Raw genomic sequence first — 23,598 nt, forward strand, 5'->3', positions numbered from 1 at the left:
TCCATGACGGCGTAGTGTGTTACTAATGGTTTCCTTTGAGACTGTGGTCCCAGCTCCCTTCAGGTCATTGACCAGGTCCTGCTGTGTAGTTCTGGGCTGATCCCTCACCTTCCTCATGATAATTGATGCCCCACGAGGTGAGATCTTGCATGGAGCCCCAGACCGAGGGTGATTGACCGTCATCTTGAACTTTTTCTAATAATTGCGGCAACAGTTGTTGCCTTCTCACCAAGCTGCTTGCCTATTGTCCTGTAGCCCATCCCAGCCTTGTGCAGGTCTACAATTGTATCCCTGATGTCCTTACACAGCTCTCTGGTCTTGGTCATTGTGGAGAGGTTGGAGTCTGTTTGATTGAGTGTGTGGACAGGTGTCTTTTATACAGGTAACGAGTTCAAACAGGTGCAGTTAATACAGGTAATGAGTGGAGAACTGGAGGGCTTCTTAAAGAAAAACTAACAGGTCTGTGAGAGCCGGAATTCTTACTGGTTGGTAGGTGATCAAATACTTATGTCATGCAATAAAATGCTAATTAATTACTTAAAAATCATACAATGTGATTTTCTGGATTTTTGTTTTAGATTCTGTCTCTCACAGTTGAAGTGTACCTATGATAAAAATTACAGACCTCTACATGCTTTGTAAGTAGGAAAACCTGCAAAATCGGCAGTGTATCAAATACTTGTTCTCCCCACTGTATGTAGCCCAGTATGAAAATGTATGCACTCACTAACTGTAAGTCGCTCTGGATAAGAGCGTCTGCTAAATGACTAAAATGTAAATGTAAATGTTCTGATGCTGTCTGGCCAAAAAGAGTATGACATGCCATTCTCTTTTTGGCCAGACAGCATCAGATACATGGGCTACACATTAGAGTTCTTCATGGGTCCAAAAAGTAGGACCTGTTCCGAAATGGACCTGGGGCTTTCCTACTATGCATAAATAAATAAATTAAATATAGAGAACGGTTCTGAACGGACACGAGGACAACTACACCCGTTCCGTATAGTCCCAGTCCGATCCGAGTGAGGGAAGCAGCAGAAGAGTCTATTTTTAAGCTTTAACTTTATTAACCGGAGGTAATAAAGTTAACCGGAGGTAATAAAGTGCGAGGGAGAGGAGGGAGAGAGGTGTTTACCTTTAACTTTTTTTGCAATGCACTTTCTGAACTGTTAAAGGTAGCAATACGCAACAAAGAGTTTAGTCTACTGGAAAACCACATGAAAAAGGAGAGAGAGGTGCCACTCTAGCAGGCGGGGGAGGGGCGAGAAACAGCAACCAACCAAGCCGACTCGTGTTATAGTAGAATACTAGCTGCCATAACTAGGTTATTTATCATCCAATATGATTATGTAGTACCTGTCTTGACTGCATCAAATTGGGAGATGCTAGTTAAGCTAGCTAGCTAGGAAGGCAAAACCCCCTCCCTCCCCATTTCCCTTGCAACTTTGAAACTTCCCCTCAGATTTTACTGCTGCTGAACCAACCTGCTGAAGCAAGACAGAATGAGAGTGATGAGCTGAGCTGAGCAGCCCACGACAGTGGGTCGTTAGCGGGGGGCACCTTGAGGGGCCTCAAGAGGATGATAAAAAAAATATATATATATATATATTACGCCCAGCTCACGAGGCCCCTTGATGATGTGAGGCCTGAGTCAATTGCCTCTTCTGCCAAATGGTAAGTCCACCAGTAACAGCATCGTAACAGCAGGGGCCCGCCAAATGGTTCGCCCTGCTCTAAACAGACAGAATCCAGACCGTTCATTTGGAATCAGGAGAACATTCTTGTTAACACCAGAAACCTTGCTTTTTGGGAGAAATCATTATATAAGGATCTAGGCTGAGAGGCAAGAAGTGGAGGCAAGAACTATACTGATGCATGCTATGATCATTGTGTGCTGTAGAAATGTTAAATGAGATTGTGTATTCTCCCCGTTGTGAATAAATTCTCTATTTTTCAAGGAGAACAGGTTTTGTATCATTATGTAGGGAACAGTATACCCTGAACAATGACTCACCTTTCCCGGTGGACAAAGGATGTATCCATCAATAATGGAACAATATTCAATTCCCTAAGGAAAGGGATTCTCCTCCGTGGGGCTGGGTGCACCTCCTGCTACCACGGAACATGCTACCACAGAATATTTCAGCCAATCAGGCAAGGAGCCTCAGCACCTAGCCCCAAACTCACTGACCTCAATGTCCATTCGAACTGAACTATAAAAGCATGGTGCGAATAATAGCCATAGCCGACCGAAATCCTTCTGCTGCTCAGACGTCAGCGTAGTTGGTAACTGAAAAGCGCCCCTTGCTTATTGACCCCCCGATCTCAATGAGTGGAGGCCAAACACCAATGTTGGAATTTGAATGATTGTCCTCCGCTCTCGCTTCGATCTCAGTTGGACGAAGACACCAACCCGGAACTGTTTGAACAGGGACCTTTTGCACTGAAAGGGCGTTTGTGAATCCGAGAGATTGAGCTACTAAACGTAAACACATTCAATGCAGCCTTTTCTCACTCCTTTAATCCCTATTGGTGTGAGCATGTATCTTTCTTTCACTTTAATTCCCTGCTTTGTCTCGTTTAGAATCATTGTGATTATATTTTTTCTATCCTTGTGAGTTAAAAGAAACCATCCTCCTATCCATACTTGCTAAGAAAGTTTCCTCAGGACTTAAATGATAGGTGGTGCCCCGTTTACTGTAGAATATATATATACATTCATATTTTATATTCCATCCTTTATTACCCAATTAATTACACATTATCATAAGAACCTAAAAGGGTTCTTTGGCTGTGCCCATACGAGAACCCTTTTTGGTTCCAGGTAGAACCCTTTTTGTTCCAGGTAGAACATATTTGGGTTCCATGTAGGACCTTCAGGGTCCTACATGGAACCCAAAAGGGTTCTACATGGAACCAAAAAGTGTTCTCCCTGAAACCATAAAGGGTTCTCCTATGGGGACAGCCGAAGAACCCTGTTGGAACCCTTTTTTCTGAGAGTGTATGTATTTGCCATTGATGACCCTTGAGGTTGACTCTGGTCAACAATGTCAAAGCTCTCTATTTACCATCACATACAGTACCTACTGCATTTTAGTATATGTTCTAAGTGACATGACCCTTTTCTTGCTGTGTCATAGGTGTACGTTCTGTGGCGTCTGCTGTCAGAAGTATATCAATGCCAACATGGACGAGAAGTCGGTCAACACGGTACGATCCACAATGAAGGTGTTCGCAAATGGCTCAGAGACCATCATCTTTGTCTTCCTCGGCATCTCGGCCATAGATCCGTCTATATGGGTGTGGAACACAGCCTTTATCCTCCTCACACTCCTCTTCATCTTTGTGTTCAGGTTCATGGGTGAGTTTGGGTCATAATCTTTAGTATGATTTTGTGAGAGGGGGAATCAATGGAGATTCTATTTTGCTCAATCTCTACAGGATGAACAATATTGTGGTTTGGAAGTTTAGGCAATTACCAACTTGCAATCCTTGTGTGTGTAGCTCAATATTATACACAAGGATACTTGTTGAATGCTTCACATTACCAGCACTGACACTATGTGTGTGTATGCAGAGATTGGCAAAAGATGCATCTGAAAGTATCTTGTTTCAAATACGAAATACCCGACAGACCAATGTATCAAAATAAAATAAAAGGATACTTTTGTATAGTATCTAGATAACCACGCACCTTAACACCTGCCAGCTTTTCCCTGAGCCAGCCGCTCCAATGTGTCTGAGGAAACACCGTTCAACTGGCGACCGGGGTCACTAGAGCGCGATGAGCCAAGTAAAGCCCCCCCGGCCAAACCCTCCCATAACCCGGACGATGCTGGGCCAATTGTGCGCCGTTCTATGGGACTCCCGGGCACGGCCGGTTGTGGCACAGCCCGGGAATGAACCCGGGTCTGTAGTAACGCCTCTAGCACTGCCTTAGACCACTCGGGAGGCACCAAATACAGGAATTTTAGGTATTTTTGTATTTTCAAAATACAACAACATTCTCAATGACGATAACAAAAATCGTTCTACTTGCTATGACTTTGATGTGTTTTTTTTTTACTACTTTAGTTAACTAAGACTGAAAGTTGCTATGGATAAGATTGTCTGCTAAATGACCAAAATATACATACAAAAATTAACAATAGCAAAGCACACTGGGTATTATTATTGGTCTCATTTCGGGGGCAGAGCTAATTAGAATAATAACGAGCATGCTTTGCGAGTGTTCATTTGAACATTTACAGCACATGTACATTTTGGTAATTTAGCCGATGCTCTCATCACATCAGTGCCATCATACTTCTAATACCAATGCAGGGTAAAAGGGGCCACAAAATTGTGAACTGCTATAACAAAATGGTATAGAAAAGTATTTCGTATTTTGAAAATACAAATTACAGCTCTCGAAAGTATCTTGTTCAAAAGTTATTCAAAATGAATCGAATACATATTTTAAATACAGTCGCTAGTGAAAGTCTACACACCCCATATTAAATTACTATACTACAGTATTATTCACTGTAGTGTTTTTGCAGACGTTACAGTAGTATTCACTGTAGTGTTTTCACATTATACTACGGTATACTACACAATTCTATAGTAAGTACTGCACTTGAGCAAGGGATACTATAGTGTAGAGTATAGTATTCTACAGCATACTATACGATTCTATAGTAAGCACTACATACTCAAGGGATACTACAGTGTGGAGTATAGTCTTCTAGAGTATACTACAGTTAGTACGGAATTCTATAGTAAGTACTATAATATTCTGTAGTAAACTGTAGTATTTTCCTTTAACTTTTTACCTGGGCTTTGCTCCTTTCATATTTATTTTGATCCTGACAAACTCATATCCATAACATGATGCTGCCACCACAATATTTCAAAATGGTCAGATGATCAACAACATTGCATTCACTCCACATTACTTGCCTGTGTGACAAAGTGAAAAGAAGAAAGCCTGTGTTAAAAAAAATCCACTCCAAATCATCCATTCTGTTTGCAACAAGGCCGTTAAGTAATACTGCAAGACAACATGTCACGATCGTCAGGGAGAGACCAAGGCGCAGCGTTGAATGCGAACATTATATTTATTAGAATGATCACACGATCAAAACAACAGATGAAAACGTGATGTCTACGGTTGAACACAAACCAAATAAGAACAAGAAACCACAAACACAAAGTGAAAGACAGACAGTTAAATATGTCTCCCAATCAGAGACAACCAGCTGACACTCGTTGCCTCTGATTGGGAGTCACTCAGGCCAACATAGAAATACAAACATAGAATTACACACCCTGGCTCAACATAACAGTGTCCCCAGAGCCAGGGCGTGACAGTACCCCCCCCTAAAGGCGCGGACTCCGACCGCGCCAACTAAATACCACAGGGGAGGGACCGGGTGGGCACTCCGCCTTGGCGGCGGATCCGGCTCGGGCCTGATCCCCACTCCTCTCCAACCCCCAAAGTACCCCTGGTCCGGTCTGGCCCCGCTGGCCGGAGCTGGACTGCACACTGATGGAGCGGATTGCTCTAGCTCCGGCGTAACGCATCTGACCGGTGCCGGACCAGGCACCAGTGGAACAGGCACGGGCCGTGCCGACCGACGACGCACACCACTGGCTTGGTGTGGGGAACAGGCACGGGCCGTGCTGGACTGACGACGCACACCACTGGCTTGGTGTGGGGAGCAGGAGCGGGCCGGACAGGGCTGACGAAACGCACCACTGACTTGGTGCGGGGAGCAGGCCGGGCCGAAGCTGGCGACACGCACCGTAGACTTGGTGCGGGGAGCAGGAACGGGCCGAGCCGGTTGGACGAAACGCACCACAGACTTGGTGCGGGGAGCAGGAATGGGCCGGACTGGGTTGGCGACGCGCACCACAGACTTGGTGCGGAGAGCAGGAACGGGCCGGACAGGGCTGACGAAACGCACCACAGACTTGGTGCGGGGAGCAGGAATGGGCCGAGCCGGCTGACGAGGCGCACCACTGACTTGGTGCGGGGAGCAGGAACGGACCGAGCCGGTTGACGGAGCGCACCACTGACTTGGTGCGGGGAGCAGGAACGGGCCGAGCCGGTTGACGAGCGCACCACTGACTTGGTGCGGGGAGCAGGAACGGGCCGAGCCGAGACTGACGGCGCACCACTGACTTGGTGCGGGGAGCAGGAACGGGCCGAGCCGGGCTGACGAAGCGCACCACTGACTTGGTGCGGGGAGCAGGAACAGACCGGACCGTACTGGGGACACACACCACTGGCCCTACATCGGGATCTGGAACGGGCCGGACCGGACTGGTAACACACCCCAGTACCTCTCGCCGTGCCTCTCCACCTTCCATCCCCTCTTCGACCAGTGGCCCCCGTAACCTGGCGGCCTCCTGCTGCCCCGACTTCGTGAGCCCCCCCCTAAAAATTTTCTGGGGGTCTCTCCTCCCCGTGGGCCAGGCCTCTATCGTTCTCGCCCAACTCTCGCTCTTCTGTCTCCAACTCCCGCTATTCAGCTCCTCAATGGGCTTGACCCAGTCGAAGCTCTTCCTCAACTGTTCCCAAGTCCATCCACTCTGCTCTTTACAAGGCTGGACCCAGTTGAGGTTGCCACGGAGATCTGCAAGCGATTCCCCAGGCGATGGCTCCTGGACACGCTGCTTGGTCCAGTTTTGGTGGTTTCTTCTGTCACGATCGTCAGGGAGAGACCAAGGCGCAGCGTTGAATGCGAACATTATATTTATTAGAATGATCACACGATCAAAACAACAGACGAAAACGTGATGTCTACGGTTGAACACAAACCAAATAAGAACAAGAAACCACAAACACAAAGTGAAAGACAGACAGTTAAATATGGCTCCCAATCAGAGACAACCAGCTGACACTCGTTGCCTCTGATTGGGAGTCACTCAGGCCAACATAGAAATACAAACATAGAATTACACACCCTGGCTCAACATAACAGTGTCCCCAGAGCCAGGGCGTGACACAACACAGCAAAGAAAATAACTTTTTCAAAACTGAATTAAAAACTACAGGTTTGTGTCAAATCCAATACAACACATGGTGAAACTCTAGGTTATTTACATAATATCAGAGAACCGGGGTTATAAGTGAAATATTTCACAATAGGATTTTGTTTCGGAACTCCCATAACTCGAAGAACCAAATCACAAACATCTGTTGGAGACAGACCGGGAGAACAGCGAAAAGGGTCCGACCCCCCCTGCTTAAAAGTGCCACTCTCCCACTCACTGACAATTTTCAAAGGTGCAGTGAAATACTTCACTCATAATATCAGAGAACCAGGGTTATGTAAATAACCTTGAGTTCTATATTTCAACTACTCATTCCGTATTTCACAATGGGATATAGTGAACTCCTGTATCGCAACTTGCTCTCCAAAAGCCAGGAGGTCCCGGCACAGATGACCCTAAGAGGTCCCGAAACCGATCTCCCAGAGGAGATACCCCAAAAGGAAACACGCTCAGTTCTCTGTAGGAGAGGGCCGTAGTAGGCCCCCTCCGAAGGCCAACATCCAACTATTAGAATAAATCCTAATAGCCCCCACTATCCCAGCAGGATAGTGTAGGAGAAGAGAAAGGTATCCAGCTTCTGTCGAAGGCAGGTACCAAGGAGAGCATAACAGCATAGTAAAAGGGTTTTGTCCACTCCAGCAAAGGCACAGAGCAGACACTGGAACGAAAGGAGATGCTCTTCTGGGAAAGGCAGCGGACAGGAAGTCAGAAAGAATCCCAAAAGCCGACCATGAATAAACTACTCGACCTGAATCACAGAGAGAGGTTAAGCAGGCTACATATAGGTACTGCGTGTTAGCAGCAGGCTGAAGGAAAACGGTCCACACGCTGGTTGTGCGCAGGGCATTTAGCCAACTGGTGACTGGGGCAGACACAGTGGTCAAAAGGGTTCTGTTTGCAAGGGTGCCATACGGGACCCTGCGAAAGGCAACCACATCAGGACTGGTCATAAGCAGGTAGAGAACCGGCTGACTGGAATGTCACTTATTATCGAGATGAGCTCGAAGGGCGAGGTGCAAGTCTCGGAATACACCAAAACGTAGACCACTACACCGCGAACAAGCATGTCCCGAAACACCTCGTTCACAAAGGACTGGAAAACGGATGGACCATTCATCAAACCATACGGCATCACCAGGTATTCGTAATGCCCTGTGGTTGTGCTGAATGCTGTCTTCCACTCGTCCCCCTCTTGGACACACACCAGGTTATATGCACTCCGGAGATCTAATTTTGTGAAGAAGCGTGATGGAGCCGGGCTGATGGACGAGAAGTAGATCTCCAGCTGCAGGAGGAATCACTGGCAGCGGGCAGCTGTCCCGTCATAATCCTTCGGTCGGGAGAGATTAATCCCTCTGGGTGCTGGGGTGTGGGTGGCTGGATCCGGTCGCTCAGCTGGTCCCGACGGGTTGGGTCCTCTCCTCTCCAGGCATTGGATGACCTGGAGAACCCGATCCATCACTTCTCCCAAGCTTGCTAACATTGTAGAATGCTCCCGGATCCGTGCCACGACTCCAGGCATGTGCTCTTCTCCTGCTGACTTCATGTCGGGTGTGTGATTCTGTGGCGAGTGATTTAAAAGGAGACAGACGCAGGAGGGTAAATCACAGAATAAAAGGGTTTATTCCGAAGGCACAGCGGTATGCAGCAATGCGTCAAACACAGTGAGTAATCAGGCGCACTGGTAAACAACAAGGCACACGGGTGAAATATCCCGGCGATACAAAATACATGGAGCTCCTCCGAGCTAAACTAACCTCCACAATAAACAATCACACACAAAGACAAAGGGGCAGAGGGAACACTTATATAGGTACTGATGAGGGGATATGAACCAGGTGTGTATAATAAATAAGACAAAACAAATGGAATGATGAGATGAGAAGCGGCAGTGGCTAGAAGGCTGGTGATGACAAACGCCGAAGCCTGCCCGAAAAAGGAGAGGAGGCAGCTTCGGAGGAAGTCGTGACACAGGGAGGTTAACCATGTCAACCCACAGGGCTACTGTGAGCGAGAGAGCAATTGTCTCACACCCTCCATACGGAGCCTCTGCACCATATAGCCGGATCAAGCATAAATCGGCTTTTATGGGGGCTGCAAAACTCGGATTCCTCCATGTTGTGCTTGTCCAAGCTCGGGGAGCCTTAGCCAGCACTTTGCCAGTAAGGGACTTACAGTATTCCACAAGCACTTAGCTTCCCGTAGGCAAGCTGGAACTGCAGGTAGCAGTTGCTTTATTGGGGCTGAGCTAGTGGAAAGTCTTCTCCCATCGTACAGATCCCTTTCTCGGTTTCTGTTCCCCGGGGGAGCCGGCCACTCGATCTCCAGTCTCGTCGCGGCTCGCCTACAGACATCAAGGAACCCAAACTCCAGTGGAGCAATGGCGTCTTCTCTGTCTTCGGGGCTGTCTCGCCTAAGAGTCTGAGAGGGTGGGACCTGGTCGACCTCCATGTCAGGTGCCGCCTCAAAGAGACTGGCGAAGTTAATCGCTCCATCATCCTCATCGTCCCCTAATTTGCCTTTTCCCAAGACTGATAGAGGGCAGAATTGAGGCTATCCATGATCTCGTTCCAGCTGTGCTTGGTCGTGGGTTGAACCGGGCTACCGAGAGAGAGGCCGGTTTGAGTCTCTTCTTCAGATTCGCCTCAGTTAGCGACTTGCAGCAATCGTAGGACTCAAAGTCCTTGAGTGCCATCTTGGCATGTTTCCGTCCCAAGCACATTATGCACAGATGGTGAACATCCTTCCTAGCAATCTTAGAACTGCAAGCACAAGAACATGGGTATTTGAGTGCTGTGCTAAGCTCGTTTTGGGAAGAAAGAAGCCTTGTGGCTGATGACTAGTAGCGATTAGCACAGTAGAGAACGCTATATCAACGAGGCTGAACCACATTAGCTAGCAGCTACCTGGAGTTGTACTGTAGCTAGCTTGGTGCTAGCTGAAGGGGTTGAGCTAGGATAGTGTTAGCCTTTAGGTTAGCCTACTCCCACGACCGAAAGAGGCGTGTGGCCGGGTCAACGGTCTAGTTAGTACCGGCGAATAAACGCAGGTTAAACTAAGTGAGGGGGAGAGCTAGCCGAGCTAGGTAGAATTGCGAGGTTAGCTTGCCTTGCAGCGAGCTAGCCGAGCTAGCTTAAGCCTTGCAGCATGGGCTAACCAAGTCACACTAGCTAGCGATGTAGTTAGCTAGCAGGAGGGGGGACTGAGGTAGAAAGATATTTTTACATGAGCAATACTACCGTGTCGCAGGTAGAATAACATGATTAGCAAAGGGTGGCTATTTGAAGAATCTCAAATATAAAATATATTTTGATTTGTTTAACACTTTTTGGGTTACATGATTCCATATGTGTTATTTCATAGTTTTGATGTCTTCACTATTATTCTAAAATGTAGAAAATTGTAAAAATAAAGAAAAACCCTGGAATGAGTAGTTATGTCCAAACTTTTGACTGGTACTGTATTTTTAAAAATTAGGAATATTTTTTATAATTTTATTTCACTTTGAAAATGTGAAGTAGGTTGTGCAGATCTGTATAGGAAAACTAATTTAATCCCTTTTTACATGTAATTTTATGGCAGCAAAATGTTTAGACTGCAGTGGGTGTGTAGACTTTCACTAGGCACTGTACATGTAACAGAAATATATGTGTGTATTTATATCATAGGGGTCTTTTTACTGACCTGGATTCTGAACCAGTACCGACTGGTTCCCTTGGACTTTATTGATCAAGTAGTGATGGGCTACGGTGGCCTACGAGGGGCCGTAGCCTATGGCCTTGTGCTCTTGCTGGATGAGAATAAGTACAAGGAGAAGAATCTGATGATCAGCACCACCCTCATAGTAGTGTACTTCACTGTGATGCTGCAGGTAAAATAGCTCATTTAAATGTCAAACATCAGACCATACATATTTCACCATTTGTAGTTTTCTTTCATACAATGTAATATGTCTTGACTTGAACAGACTGGTACAGTATATGTTAATTTGTTACCAGCTGACTATATTTTCTCCTTATTTGTTGCAGGGAATAACCATGAAACCACTGGTCACCTGGCTGAAAGTGAAGAGAGCAGCAGTGACAGAACGCACACTAGCTGAAAAAATACAGAGTAGGGTAACTATCTGATTAGAAGTCTTTGTTGTTCATCAACCGCAGAGAATCAGACAACAAACCTTACATCTCTCGAATAAATCCCAAAAGTAACGTTTCTACTTTTAGTAAACTGTACTATGCCAGTTTTTCAATCACAGGTCTGTCAAATGAATTTTATAAACAGAGTTCCAAAGTTCCACGGTTTATTAAGAGGAGAACACACAAATAAATTAGCAGCAGGGCGAGATTCATGCAGACTTTAAATAAAGCACACTCGTGATGAAATACTCATTGTAAGCTACTACACTCGTGATGAAACAGTGTGAGATAGCGCACTCGTGGTATAATACTCTTATAGGATAACAAACTGGTGGTAAATGGCATGAGAATGCACAGTCTGCTTTCGAATCAAATAGCTCCCTCCTAAGAACAGCCAACCCAGGAGGTCTCTAGGGAAGAGTGGTGACACAACATACAAACATATATATATATATATATATAAAAAGACAATTTAACTAGTCCACCTACTAAGGCAACCCCAAGTATTTTACCTGGATACCAGCTCAACGACCTACCTATCGGGACACTAACTAACTCAACAGTAAGAGCAGCGAAAGGCCTCTCCAAAGCTCTCTGAAAAATACAAACATAATTATAACCCCAGATCATGTACACAATAGCACTTTCAAAACGTGTATCCTTTATTGAATACACAACATTTTAAAATATACTTGATTCACATTATAATGTTAAAAGCGAATGCCATTAAAATGAATGAGCTATACCCGTCTCCCTGAAGCTCCCGGCGGGTTACACAATAATTATTCTCAGGCTTGTCAAAGGTGCGACTGTAATATGCAACAACTCGTTCTCCTTCTGAAGTCAGCTGCGACAAGACTGCACGAGGCCTTCACTGCTGGCAGATTTCCCAGATCTGGGGCGATACACACAGGGTCCTGACACAAAGCCTGCTTCGGGATGTTAAAGGCTGTTGGTCCATCCCCCACTCAAAGAGAGTATTGACTGCCATGTGGATATCAGTAAAAACGACTTTGTCCGGCTTTGTCATGACGCCTGCCTGGCTGACTCTGTGTCCGAGGAAGGTAACCTCTTTCTGCATGAAACTGCACTCAGCCCAGCTCTTTGGATTCGGCCCAGAACTTCCCTAATGTTTTCCAACGCAGTCTCAAACCTTGTCCCACCCACCAGTAGGTCATTGAAATACAATACACATTGTTCCGGGCACACCTTTGAGAACCTTCTCCATAAGACAATGTCTTTGCTTTGTCTTCGGGTGCCAGAGGTACCTTCCAGTATCCGCTCCGTAGGTCCAGGGAGGAGAACCAAGCTGAGCCAGCGACATAATCGAGGCATCTGTCTATCCGAGGCAGTGGGTAGGAGTCTTTCACCATCTTGTTGTTAAGTTGCCGATAGTCAGCAGAGAACCTACAGGGTCCATCCTTTTTGGGGACCATGACTACGGGGAGGCCTATCACGGTTCATTGGGGTCAGTAGATGCTATCTGTTCTATGAGCTCCTCCGCTGCGGCTTCGCAGGCATAGGGCATCCATCTGGCGCATTGGCAATGGTGTGCTGCACCAAGTGGGTTCGATCTACATCAATAGGGGTGACAGCAAAGCTGTGCCGGAATGTGTAAAGTTGCTCCCACATGGCTTTGACAGTGGCGACTGCTGCTGATTCTGTGTCTGTGGTGACACTTGCCATCTGTAGAACTGGTGTAGGCGGGGGCTGTAGTTCCTCATGGGGCTCCATGGTGGTGGCTATCATTGGAGAGGGGGAACGTGCACTCTGAAAGGGGGCTTCCCACAGAAGGCTAGGGCACGGTTGGTTTGTTCGTACTGGGAGTGTCACTTTTCTGGTCAGTGGGCATCGTGGGAAGGCAGACTCACTGAGAAGGGGAATGGGTTTATCATCTTGGAACATAATGGTATTTGTCTGGAAGTCAAGCTTTGCCTCAGCCTCACAGTCACCCACCTGTAGACTTCACAGCTTCCCAGTATAGGAGCTCGTTCTCCAGTTACTGTGATCAAGGTTAAGCACCAGGTGGTTAAGGGTCACTGTGGAACCTGTGTCCAGTAATGCACATGTCAACTGGCCCCCCCAAACATGAACTCGACAGCAGTTAGTGGCAAGGGGGACAGGTGAATAGAGGCGGATGGGTCTGCAAGATGAAGGTTGTTCATCAAGGGCTGAGTGTCAGTAGCTAAACCCTCTTTTATAAAACATCAACCAGTTCATCTAAAAGTGTGTGAAATTGGTCAATTGAAATATAATCTTGACAAAATAAATCCATGACTCATCATTTCTTTTATTTTTTCAGACCTTCGACCACATGCTTGTCGCCATAGAGGACATTTCTGGACAAATAGGAGATAACTACATGAAAGATAAGTATGTGGACACTAACATCATATTAGCAACATCAATAAGTTATTATTATCATATAAGTATTATTTAAATAAATGTATTACATACCATTCCTTCAAAGACTAAAGTGAGCACTAAATAGTTTTTTGACTCTCTTCTGATATCCTTCTAAGGTGGAATAACTTTGAGGAGAAGTGGTTGTACTGGCTGTTGATGACATCCTCTGCCAGGAAGTCTTGTGACCAAATATTCAACATCTTCCACAAGCTCAACCTCAAGGATGCTTCAAGCTATGTGAAAGAGGTCAGGGAAAGCCATGACAACTTAATACTGTAGTTACAATGCTACACAATAGGTTAACCTCCAGGATCACTGATTTACTGTAACATTACAACAAATAGAAAAATTGGATGGCATACCATGACAAAAATGTGTATAGCAGATGTTACAGCGGGTGCAGCGAAATGGTTGTGTTATTAGAACTGTTAGGAGCTAGTAACATAAGCATTTCACTGCACGCACTGTTACATCTGCTAAACTTTGTACGTGACCATAAACTTTGATTTGATTAAGTATTTTTATCCCATTATCATAGGGAGAACGCAGAGGCTCATTGGCGTTCGTACGGAATGAAAGCAAGGCCGATGTGGATTTCAATAAGAAGTTTGGTGCCGATTTCTCAGAGATAATGCCTTACATCATGACAGAAAATATGGGACCGGATCATGTTCCAGTCTCCTCCATCTTGTAAGTAACATTGCCTGCATCCCAATGGCACCCTATTCCATAGGGCTGAGGTCAAAGGTAATGCACTATAGGGAATAGGGTGCCATTTGGGATGCAACCTTATGCATGTCTAAAACACATGCATCATTAACTTGGGAAGGCGGATATGTAAACTTAAACCCTGTTGGGTGATTCCACGCCAGCAAAAAATATTTTTGGTATCTCAGATTGTTCTGGCAATTCTAACATAGAAAGCATATTGGAAGGAAGGATGTTTGACATGGCCAACAGCTCTAAAGAGAGGCTATAGCAAGCACTACTAGCTTTAGGCACAAACACGGGTTTAGGTTGAAGCAACCTTGGACAACCATGGGGCAAAGTACAGGCACTGAAACTGATAGTGTTTGCAGCTTACTCACCTGCTTTGCGGATGTAATGGCTAAGTAAAGCAGTATTAAATTAGAGAACTCATTTCCATGCTTTCCAGCGGCGCAAACTATCTGCTTGGTCACTGGTTGTAGGCGATGTACGCCTTCCTGCGGCTGAAAAGCTGCTATACGGGATGCCAGTAAGACTGGCAGGGCCAGGAACGGGACCATAGGAATGGGATTTTGGCATGCATAGCGCAATCCCTCCTTTCATAGATGGGGGGTTCCCTTGTCATATTGCTCCAATAAGGAGGCTAGACGTCTGTATCAGTCTAGCAAGACTGCAATACAGGGGAACAGAGTGGACGATCTGTTACAGAGGCATCACCTTAAGAAAACACGCATGGTGTGTTCCAATGGTCCCACAGTCACCATCCCATATTCGGCACCAATTTAGCAAACGGCCGGCCAACCCGGGTCGCTGTTGTGGGAAACAAATACCCTACGCATGGTGCCCAACGGTGGCTATACCTACAGCATAGCTAGCTGAACAGGTGAAAAGTGCCTGCTGTGTCTAACAGTCTGGGAGCCAGTCTGCTTCGTGAAGGGAGTGAATGCACCCTAGCGGTTGCGAGTCATCAGTGTAGTAAAATCCCTATATTGTAGGATAGGATGGAAATGATGTTGCATGACAGTTAACCAAGTTGATGGAGAACTAGTGACCACCCCGAGGAGATTGCATGAGCCTAGTGGATCCTTCTAGGATAAAGGCTGTCTCAAACCTTCTAGGATGTGCTCAACACCCACATGAAAACAATACTACAGTATTTACAGTTTCCTATAGTATAAATACTGTAGTAAAAAAAATATACAAAAAAACGACCATAGTCATGAATGTAGTGTTTCTGCGGACTGTAGTATCCTGTAGTATTTACTGTAGTGTTTTTGTTTTATTATCTTGGACATAGCATTGGGCACTTTCTCCTTGAGGAAAACTACTTGACAAAATACTCAAAGAGCAAATTTCCCATAACTTGAATGAATGTAGGAGTTCTGAACGGATAGTTCAGAGCTTCTGTTTTTTTCTATAACCTTTAGGGAACACAATATATGGTCTATACTTGGAATGTAGGTTTCCTCATTTATGGGTGGCACAAATTGGGATATGGGGGAGGGGAATAGGAAGGGTATATGCAAATTAAATACTGTAGTATATACACTATTGTAATTACTGTTGTGTTTTTGCAAACATACCTGTAGTATTTACTGTAGTTTTTTTGCAGTCTGTAGTATACTGTAGTATTTACTATCCTCAAAAAGCTACAGATGCACAATTTAGAGCATCTTGACTGGCTACAAAATTATATAGTAGGTACTACACATGACCAAATCACCAGATGTCACAAAGTGCTTCTACAGAAACCCAGCCTACAACCCCAAACAGCAAGCAATAAAGATGTAGAAGAACGGTGGCTAGGAAAAACTCCATAGAAAGGCAGGAACCTAGAGAGGAACCAGGCTCTGAGGAGTGGCCAGTCCTCTTCTGGCTGTGCCGAGTGGAGATTTTAAGAGTACATGGCCATTAAGGCCAGATTGTTCTTCAAGATGTTCAAACGTTCATAGATGACCAGCAGGGTCAAATAATAATCACAGTGGTTGTGGAGGGTGCAACAGGTCAGCACCTCAGGAGTAAATGTCAGTTGGCCTTTCAAAGCTGAGCATTCAGAGGTCGAGACAGCAGGTGTGGTAGAGAGAGCGAGAGAGAGTGAGAAGGTCGAAAACAACATGTCCGGGACAAGGTAGCACGTCCGGTGAACAGGTCAGGGTTACATAGCCGCAGGCAGAACAGTTGAAACTGGATCAGAAGCACAACCAGGTGGACTGGGGACAGCCAGGAGTCTTCAGGCATGGTCCTAGGGCTCAGGTCCTCAGAGAGAGAGCAAGTGATGGGAGAATTAGCGGGAGCATACTAAAGTTTACACAGGACACCAGATAAGGCAGGAGAATTTCACCAGATAGGAAAGACTTGACACCAGCCCCCCAGGCACATAGACTATTGCAGCATAGATACTGGAGGCTGACGGGGGGGGGGTATCCCTGGACAGGGCCAACCCCACCCACTTTGCCAAAGCACAGCCCCCACACCACTAGAGGGATATCAACAGACAACCAACTTACTACCCTGAGACAAGGCTGAGTATAGACCATGAAGATCTCCTCCACCGCACAAGCCCGAGGGGGCACAAAACAGGACAACGACCCTAAGCACACAGCCAAGACAATGCAGGAGTGGCTTTGGGACAAGTCTCTGAATGTCTGTGAGTGGCCCAGTCAAAGCCCGGACTTGAACCCGATCGAACATCTCTGGAGAGACCTGAAATTAGCTGTGCAGTGACACTCCCCATCCAACCTGACAGAGTTTGAGAGGATCTGCAGAGAAGCACCAAATACAGGTGTGCCAAGCTTGTAACGTCATACTCAAGAAGACTCGACGCTGCCAAAGGTGCTTCAACAAAGTACTGAGTAAAGGGTCTGAATACCTATGTAAATGTTATATTTCCTTTTTTTTTATATTTGAAAAAAATAAGTCTGTAACGTAACAAAAAGTCAAGGGGTCTGAATACTTTCCAAATGCAGTGTATTAGCTGGAAGTAGAAGTGTAAGTGTTGTTGTCCATTAGTTTACTCCAATTAGGGTAGGGGTGGTAGGATTACGGGAAAATAATAAAGGAAAATATTTTTCATGTACAGAACCAGTCAAACATTTGGACACACCTACTATTTTCTACATTATAGTATAATAGTGACTATATCAAAACTATGAAATTAAACATATGGAATAATGTAGTAACTAACAAAGTGTTAAACAAATCAAAATATATTTTATATTTGAAATTCTTCAAAGTAGCCACCCATTGCCTTGATGACAGTTTTGCAAACTCTTGGTATTCTCTCAACCAGCTTCATGAGGTAGTCACCTGGAATGCTTTTCCAACAGTCTTGAAGGAGTTCCCACATATGCTGAGCAATTGTTGGCTGCTTTTCCTTCACTCTGCGGTCCAACTCATCCCAAACCATCTCAATTGGGCTGAGGTCGGGTGATTGTGGAGGCCAGGTCATCTGATGCAGCACTCCATCACTCTCCTTCTTGGTCAGATAGCCCTTACACAGCCTAGAGGTGTGTTTTGGGTCATTGTCCTGTTGAAAAACAAATGATAGTCCCACTAAGCGCAAACCAGATGGGATGGCGTATCACTGCAGAATGCTGTGGTAGCCATGCTGGTTAAGTGTGCCTTGAAATCTAAGTAAATCACAGATAGTGTCATCAGCAAAGCACCCCCACACCATCACACCTCCTCCTCCATGCACCATGGTGGGAACCACACATGCGGAGATCATCCGTTCACCTACTCTGTGTCTCACAAAGACACGGCGGTTGGAACCCAAAATCTCCAATTTGGACTCCAGACCAAAGGACAAATTTGCATCGGTTTAATGTCTATTGATCGTGTTTCTTGGACCAAGCAGGTCTCTTCTTCTTATTGGTGTCCTTTAGTAGTGTTTTCTTTGCAGCAATTCGACCATGAATGCCTGATTCACATAGTCCCCTCTGAACAGTTGATGTTGAGATGTGTCTGTTACTTGAACTCTGTGAAGCATTTATTTGGGGTGCAATTTCTGAGGCTGGTGACTCTAATGAACTTATCCTCTGCAGCAGTCTTCCATTCCTGTCACGGTCCTCATGAGAGCCAGTTTCATCATAGCGCTTGATGGTTTTTGCAACTGCACTTGAAGAAACTTTCAAAGTTCTTGAAATGTTCTGTATTGACTGCTTCAAGTCTTAAAGTAATGATGGACTGTCGTTTCTCTTTGCTTATTTGAGCTGTTCTATTTGAGCCCCCCTACCTTGTCACAACACAACTGATTGGCTCAAACGCATTAAGAAGGAAAGAAATTCCACAAATTAACTTTTATGAAGGCACACCTGTTAATTGAAATGCATTCCAGGTGACTACCTCATGAAGCTGGTTGAGAGAATACCAAGAGAGTGCAAAGCTGTCATCAAGGCAAATTGTGGCTATTTGAAACTTTTTTGGTTACTATGTGTTATTTCATAGTTTTGATGTCTTCACTATTATTCTACAATGTAGTAAAAAGAAAGAAAAACCCTTGAATGAGTATGTGTCCAAACTTTTGACTGGGACTGTAGGCCTATGTAGCCTATACTATAGATTATTTATATTTTAATGCAGTCATCTCGGTTTTCATTTGAAGCATCTTTTCATCCTTTGCTTGTTTGTAACAATTGCAAAGACATTGGCAACTTTACATTTGTAGTCAACTTCGTTGTGAAGTTATTGCCGGTCACAGAGAGACAGATAAACATCTTAGCTGTTCTACGAGTAGTTTGAGGGAGTTGGTAAATAACAAGCGTTTTCAAGTGCCACTTTATTAAACAATGCTTTTGGGAAACAGCTCTGAGATTGAACAATGCTCCTACGTGGGTTCTAACGATGAATTTAGCCTTAAGATGCTTTTGGGAAACCGGGCCCTTGTACGTTTTTCAAGTCTGCCTTCCAGTGGCCAGCAAATTACCAACAGTGAACATTTATGTTTCTTCCCTTCTAGACTGGACAGTGTGCCCTCTGTCTGCCTGGACATACATGAGCAGGACCTGAAGATGAGGGAGTCAGAGGACTTTGACGCACACCATCTACTGCAGCAGCACTTGTACAAAGGCAGGAAACAGGTATTGCTTAGTCAAAGACAATTAGATCCTCAAAAATCTCAGGGGCGCTAAAAAAGCAACTTTTTTTTACCCTCTTCTCTTGCTCTCATTCCCTCACCTAACAGCACAGACACAGGTACAGTCGGAAGCAACTCGAAGTCAACAAGGACGAGAATGAGGTGCAAGAGATCTTCCAGAGAACAATGAGGAGCCGTCTAGAGTCCTTCAAGTCAGCCAAAATGGGTGTCGCTCCACCCAAGAAGATAACCAAGCATTTAAAGAAAGACCAGCCACAAAAGGTCAGGAATGACTGCACTTTTTTCTCCTTCCCCCTTGTCTTCATAACCATCCTCTTGGAGGCAATGTGATAATATGTATGTTGTGTATTTGACTTTGTGTCATTTTTAGATGCCAAATGGAAAATCCACGGATAACAGTAAAAGCCATGTTTATGGGGATGAAGGTACTTCTTTGCTCTTTGCTTTTCACTTCTTTTTTGCATTATATGAGGTTGAGGGGAGAGTCGTTCTTAAACTACGGTGGCCTTTTTCTAGATGTTTTGGGGGTACCTATTCTAAATCAACTAATATAGCAGCTTAATATCTTTTAATAATTTGTACCATTATGATAACATTGTGCCACCAGTAGGAGTAGTAACACAAATGACGGTTACACCAATGACACATTTTAGGTAATTGAGGGTTTTCTTAAATGGAGGCCACATATTCTCAAATCTATTAAAAATAATTTACTAAAGTGATATGATTAACCATTTTGCTCACAATGTAATTTCCCTTAATTTAAATAGAGTAACACCAATGACACTTTGTATTTATATAAAAGTATTGCTTCCGACCCTCTCCTTGCCCCAACCTGGGCTCGAGCCAAGCAAGGGAAACAACTACTTTAAGGTCTCGAGTGACGTCACCAATTGAAACGCCACTAGCACGCAACGTTAACTAGCTAGCCATTTCACACCGGTTAAATGTATCAATGGAATCCTCAGTTTTAAAACATACTACATGGATGTGATTAGCTAATACTTCTCTTTAATATAAACCCCTCCCCTTATAACAGTTTGCCACTGGAGGGAACACTCAAGGTCCTTGTATACAGTATCTTTGGAGTGAATTTCAAGCCGGTAACACCAATGACATAAAACTTAGTGACACATAGGAAGAGGACGAGGCTGATTACATTTGCTTTCTGCCATTTGGGTTTAGATACCTGTGCATAAGTAAACAACATAATTTCTCTCTGGCTCCAGATTTTGAGTTTTCTGAAGGAGACAGTGCCTCTGGTTGCGAGGCTGCTGGTGGTTCATTCCCCATGAGAGCCAATAGAGGAGGTAAGAGAGTCTTCTTCACATCAACTCAAAATGAATTAAATTAACCAAGTTAAACATGTCTAAGTCAGACACTAAAACGCTTCAGTCACTAAACAACAATAAGCTCACCTCTTAAGAGAACTTTCAATCAATGAAATCAATTCCAATTAATTTAAATCTCCCTCCTGGTCTAGCTGGAATCGTCAACCCAGCCTTCATGGCAGAGATGGACCCCATGCCACCAATGCAGCAGATTCCTTCATGGCTGGCTGAAGCCGAGGCGGAAAGCAGCACCGTGACCCCTTCTCAGAGGGCTCAGGTGAGACTGCCCTGGACACCGAGCAACCTCCGCCTGGCTCCGCTGCGCCTCAGCACCCATTCCAATGACTCCTTCCTGCTGGCTGACTCCCCTGGCAAACAGGAGGGCATCTCTGAGCCCCCACCACCACAAGACGGACAGGGTCGGGGAACCCAAATGTAGCCGTTCCACAAACGGACCTCTTTTGACCCCTAACCCTAGGTCCAGGTTCTGACCCCAGTTGCAATGTGCTCTCCAAATAAGGCTTTTGGAATTGCACAGTTGACTGAATTCTTCCCTGTTCTTACTGTGTGTTTAGTTGTAGGTTAGGTTTTTTAAAGGAAAGGGGACTGTACTGTATGCAACTCCATGTTAAGACATGAGACCAACACCAAATAAGAATGATTGGACATGTGACCTTGCCATCCAAACCCAAGGTACATTTTTACTCAGTTTACCTGACAAAACCAATCCCTTTAACAAATACAAACTCACTTAGATCCCATGTTGACCGACAGTAAAATAAAGTTCCACCACACTCGCCATATTTAAGTCCATAGAATGACACCAAACAAGCAAGTTTATGCATGGGTTCAGACTGTCCTTTTTGTGACCACCTCACCCCTTAATGTGAGAAAATTATCTAAAGTTATATTGTAGATTTAGAAATGTTAGGCCTTTTTAGGCCTATTGCAATTGTATTGATTGAAATAATGTCTTAATCGCTTTGTGTGTGTTTTTTTCAATTTGTTTGAGAGACTTGTAGCCACTATTTGTTCCCCAATAAAGTGTATTGGCCACCTGTATCTTGTATCAGTCTGTTCGCCTTTGCATTACACTAATCTAAGCAGAATATTTATCAGGGGAGACATATTCACAGATGGTGAGGGGCTGCAACAATCATTCACTTACAGTGGTGTCTTTCATAATAGCCAGGTGTTCCACAATGACTAGCTTCGTATCTCTGTTACGGTAAATATGTACAAATGGTAAATCTATACAGGATCCATCGTTCACTTTAAAATCTACTGGCCCAAACAGAATTTCTACTGGCCTGGACGTGGTAGTATATACAGTAAATGCATTAGGGTCATGCAGGGGCTAGGTTGACATGCTTTCTCTCTCTATATTCAGATAGTAATAGGCCACATTTGGTTATTATGGGATATATTAAATAGCTGTGTAATATATTTTTATATCTCAAAATAGTACATTGGCGCTTTAAGACCACTGCTTTTCAAAATATCTATCGATCTGGCTACAGTAGTCTAAACAAGAATGCTGCCCTTACAAAAAAAGATTGCAGTTTTGAAACTGCAGTAAAAGTGCAGTAACTGCAGTCGACTGTGGTATTTTGGACGCAGTAATTGCAGCATACTGCAGTTACACGGCGCTCTGACTGCAATCTTTTTTCGTAAGGGTGTAGCTTTCTTTTTGCATAATATCAACAGTACACCTGTATTTGGGGAGTTTCTCCCATTCTTCTCTGCAGATCCTCTCAAGCTTTTTTTTTACTACAGAATACCACAATCGACTGCAGTTACTGCACTTTTACTGCAGTTTCAAAACTGCAATCTTTTTTTGTAAGGGAGGCAAGTTCCCATTCAGTTGTCAAAACGTGGGTTGGGACAAGCATGCATTGGCAGTCAAGCAGCAGGCTACTATTCCCCATCATTTGTCAGTGCTATTTTGCTGAAAAAGTTGAGAGAGGGTTTATCTAATGTTCCCTTGTTAGATTTTTAGCTCTTGTTGTTGTTGAGGTGCATAGGCAACTGAGGGAGATTTAGCCTACCTTTTCATGGTTGTTTGCTCAGTAGGACTGTTCCCAAATGTAAGAGGACTCCCATGGTATTTGCAGAAATCCGTTCTTGGTGTATTTTTTGTGGCTTTTGGCGAATGCATTCTAATGATATACAGTCGCGCTGTTGCTACTGCCTGTAAACACAAAGACCAGTTCAAAGTGAATGATGGCAGGCCCGTGTGGCAAATGGCTTATTTGCATATAGGCCTACTGTAGCTCTGATTGGCAATGGCGCACCGGTGTAGACTCCGTTCCTGGACAAGACAGATGTTTTTATTCGGTTTTATTTACTACAGTGTCTATTAATTGTCCAAACGCACGGCCGCTTTCCCACTTTATATTGCTATAGAATGTTGACAAATGTCATATCATAGCTGACACCCCATTCTTTCTGCAGAAATCTTTGAATCTTAATTAGGAGTAGATACTTAAGATTTTTTGTCAAACGTGGCCGGCTTGTGCCATCAAACCCCTGCAACTTCTCCAGAACGCTGCAGCCCGCCTGGTGTTCAACCTTCCCAAGTTCTCCCATGTCAACCTGCTCCTCTGCACACTCCACTGGCTTCCATTCGAAGCTCGCATCCACTACAAGACCATCATACTTGCGTACGGAGCAGCAAGAGGAACTGCCCCTCCCTACCTTCAGGCTATGCTCAAACCCGACACCTGAGCACTCCATTCTGCCACCTCTGGTCTCTTGGACCTCCCACCCCTACGGGAGGGCAGCTCCCACTCAGCCCAGTTCAAGCTCTTCTCTGTCCTGGCATCCCAATGGTGGAACCAGCTTCCCCCTGAAGCTAGGACAGCAGAGTCCCTGGCCATCT

The 23,598-nt window shown here is 44.9% G+C and overlaps 1 protein-coding gene across 1 annotated transcript in view; it reads left to right on the forward strand.

Moving 5' to 3' along the window:
• The window catches only part of LOC121571382 (sodium/hydrogen exchanger 3), a 64,129-nt gene extending 42,350 nt beyond the window's left edge, over positions 1 to 21,779 (forward strand). Inside the window, exons 6-16 of the mRNA XM_041882797.2 lie at positions 3,141 to 3,361; positions 10,710 to 10,912; positions 11,070 to 11,159; positions 13,480 to 13,550; positions 13,700 to 13,829; positions 14,122 to 14,273; positions 19,249 to 19,369; positions 19,474 to 19,647; positions 19,757 to 19,811; positions 20,616 to 20,696; positions 20,870 to 21,779. Of these exons, the coding sequence (XP_041738731.1) occupies positions 3,141 to 3,361; positions 10,710 to 10,912; positions 11,070 to 11,159; positions 13,480 to 13,550; positions 13,700 to 13,829; positions 14,122 to 14,273; positions 19,249 to 19,369; positions 19,474 to 19,647; positions 19,757 to 19,811; positions 20,616 to 20,696; positions 20,870 to 21,156 (1,585 nt within the window). The 3' untranslated portion in view covers positions 21,157 to 21,779. The remainder of the gene's footprint in view (positions 1 to 3,140; positions 3,362 to 10,709; positions 10,913 to 11,069; positions 11,160 to 13,479; positions 13,551 to 13,699; positions 13,830 to 14,121; positions 14,274 to 19,248; positions 19,370 to 19,473; positions 19,648 to 19,756; positions 19,812 to 20,615; positions 20,697 to 20,869) is intronic.
• The last annotated feature ends 1,819 nt before the right edge of the window (positions 21,780 to 23,598 follow it).

The sequence above is a fragment of the Coregonus clupeaformis genome, chromosome 8 (genome assembly GCF_020615455.1).
Source record: "Coregonus clupeaformis isolate EN_2021a chromosome 8, ASM2061545v1, whole genome shotgun sequence".
Lineage (NCBI taxonomy): Eukaryota > Metazoa > Chordata > Actinopteri > Salmoniformes > Salmonidae > Coregonus > Coregonus clupeaformis.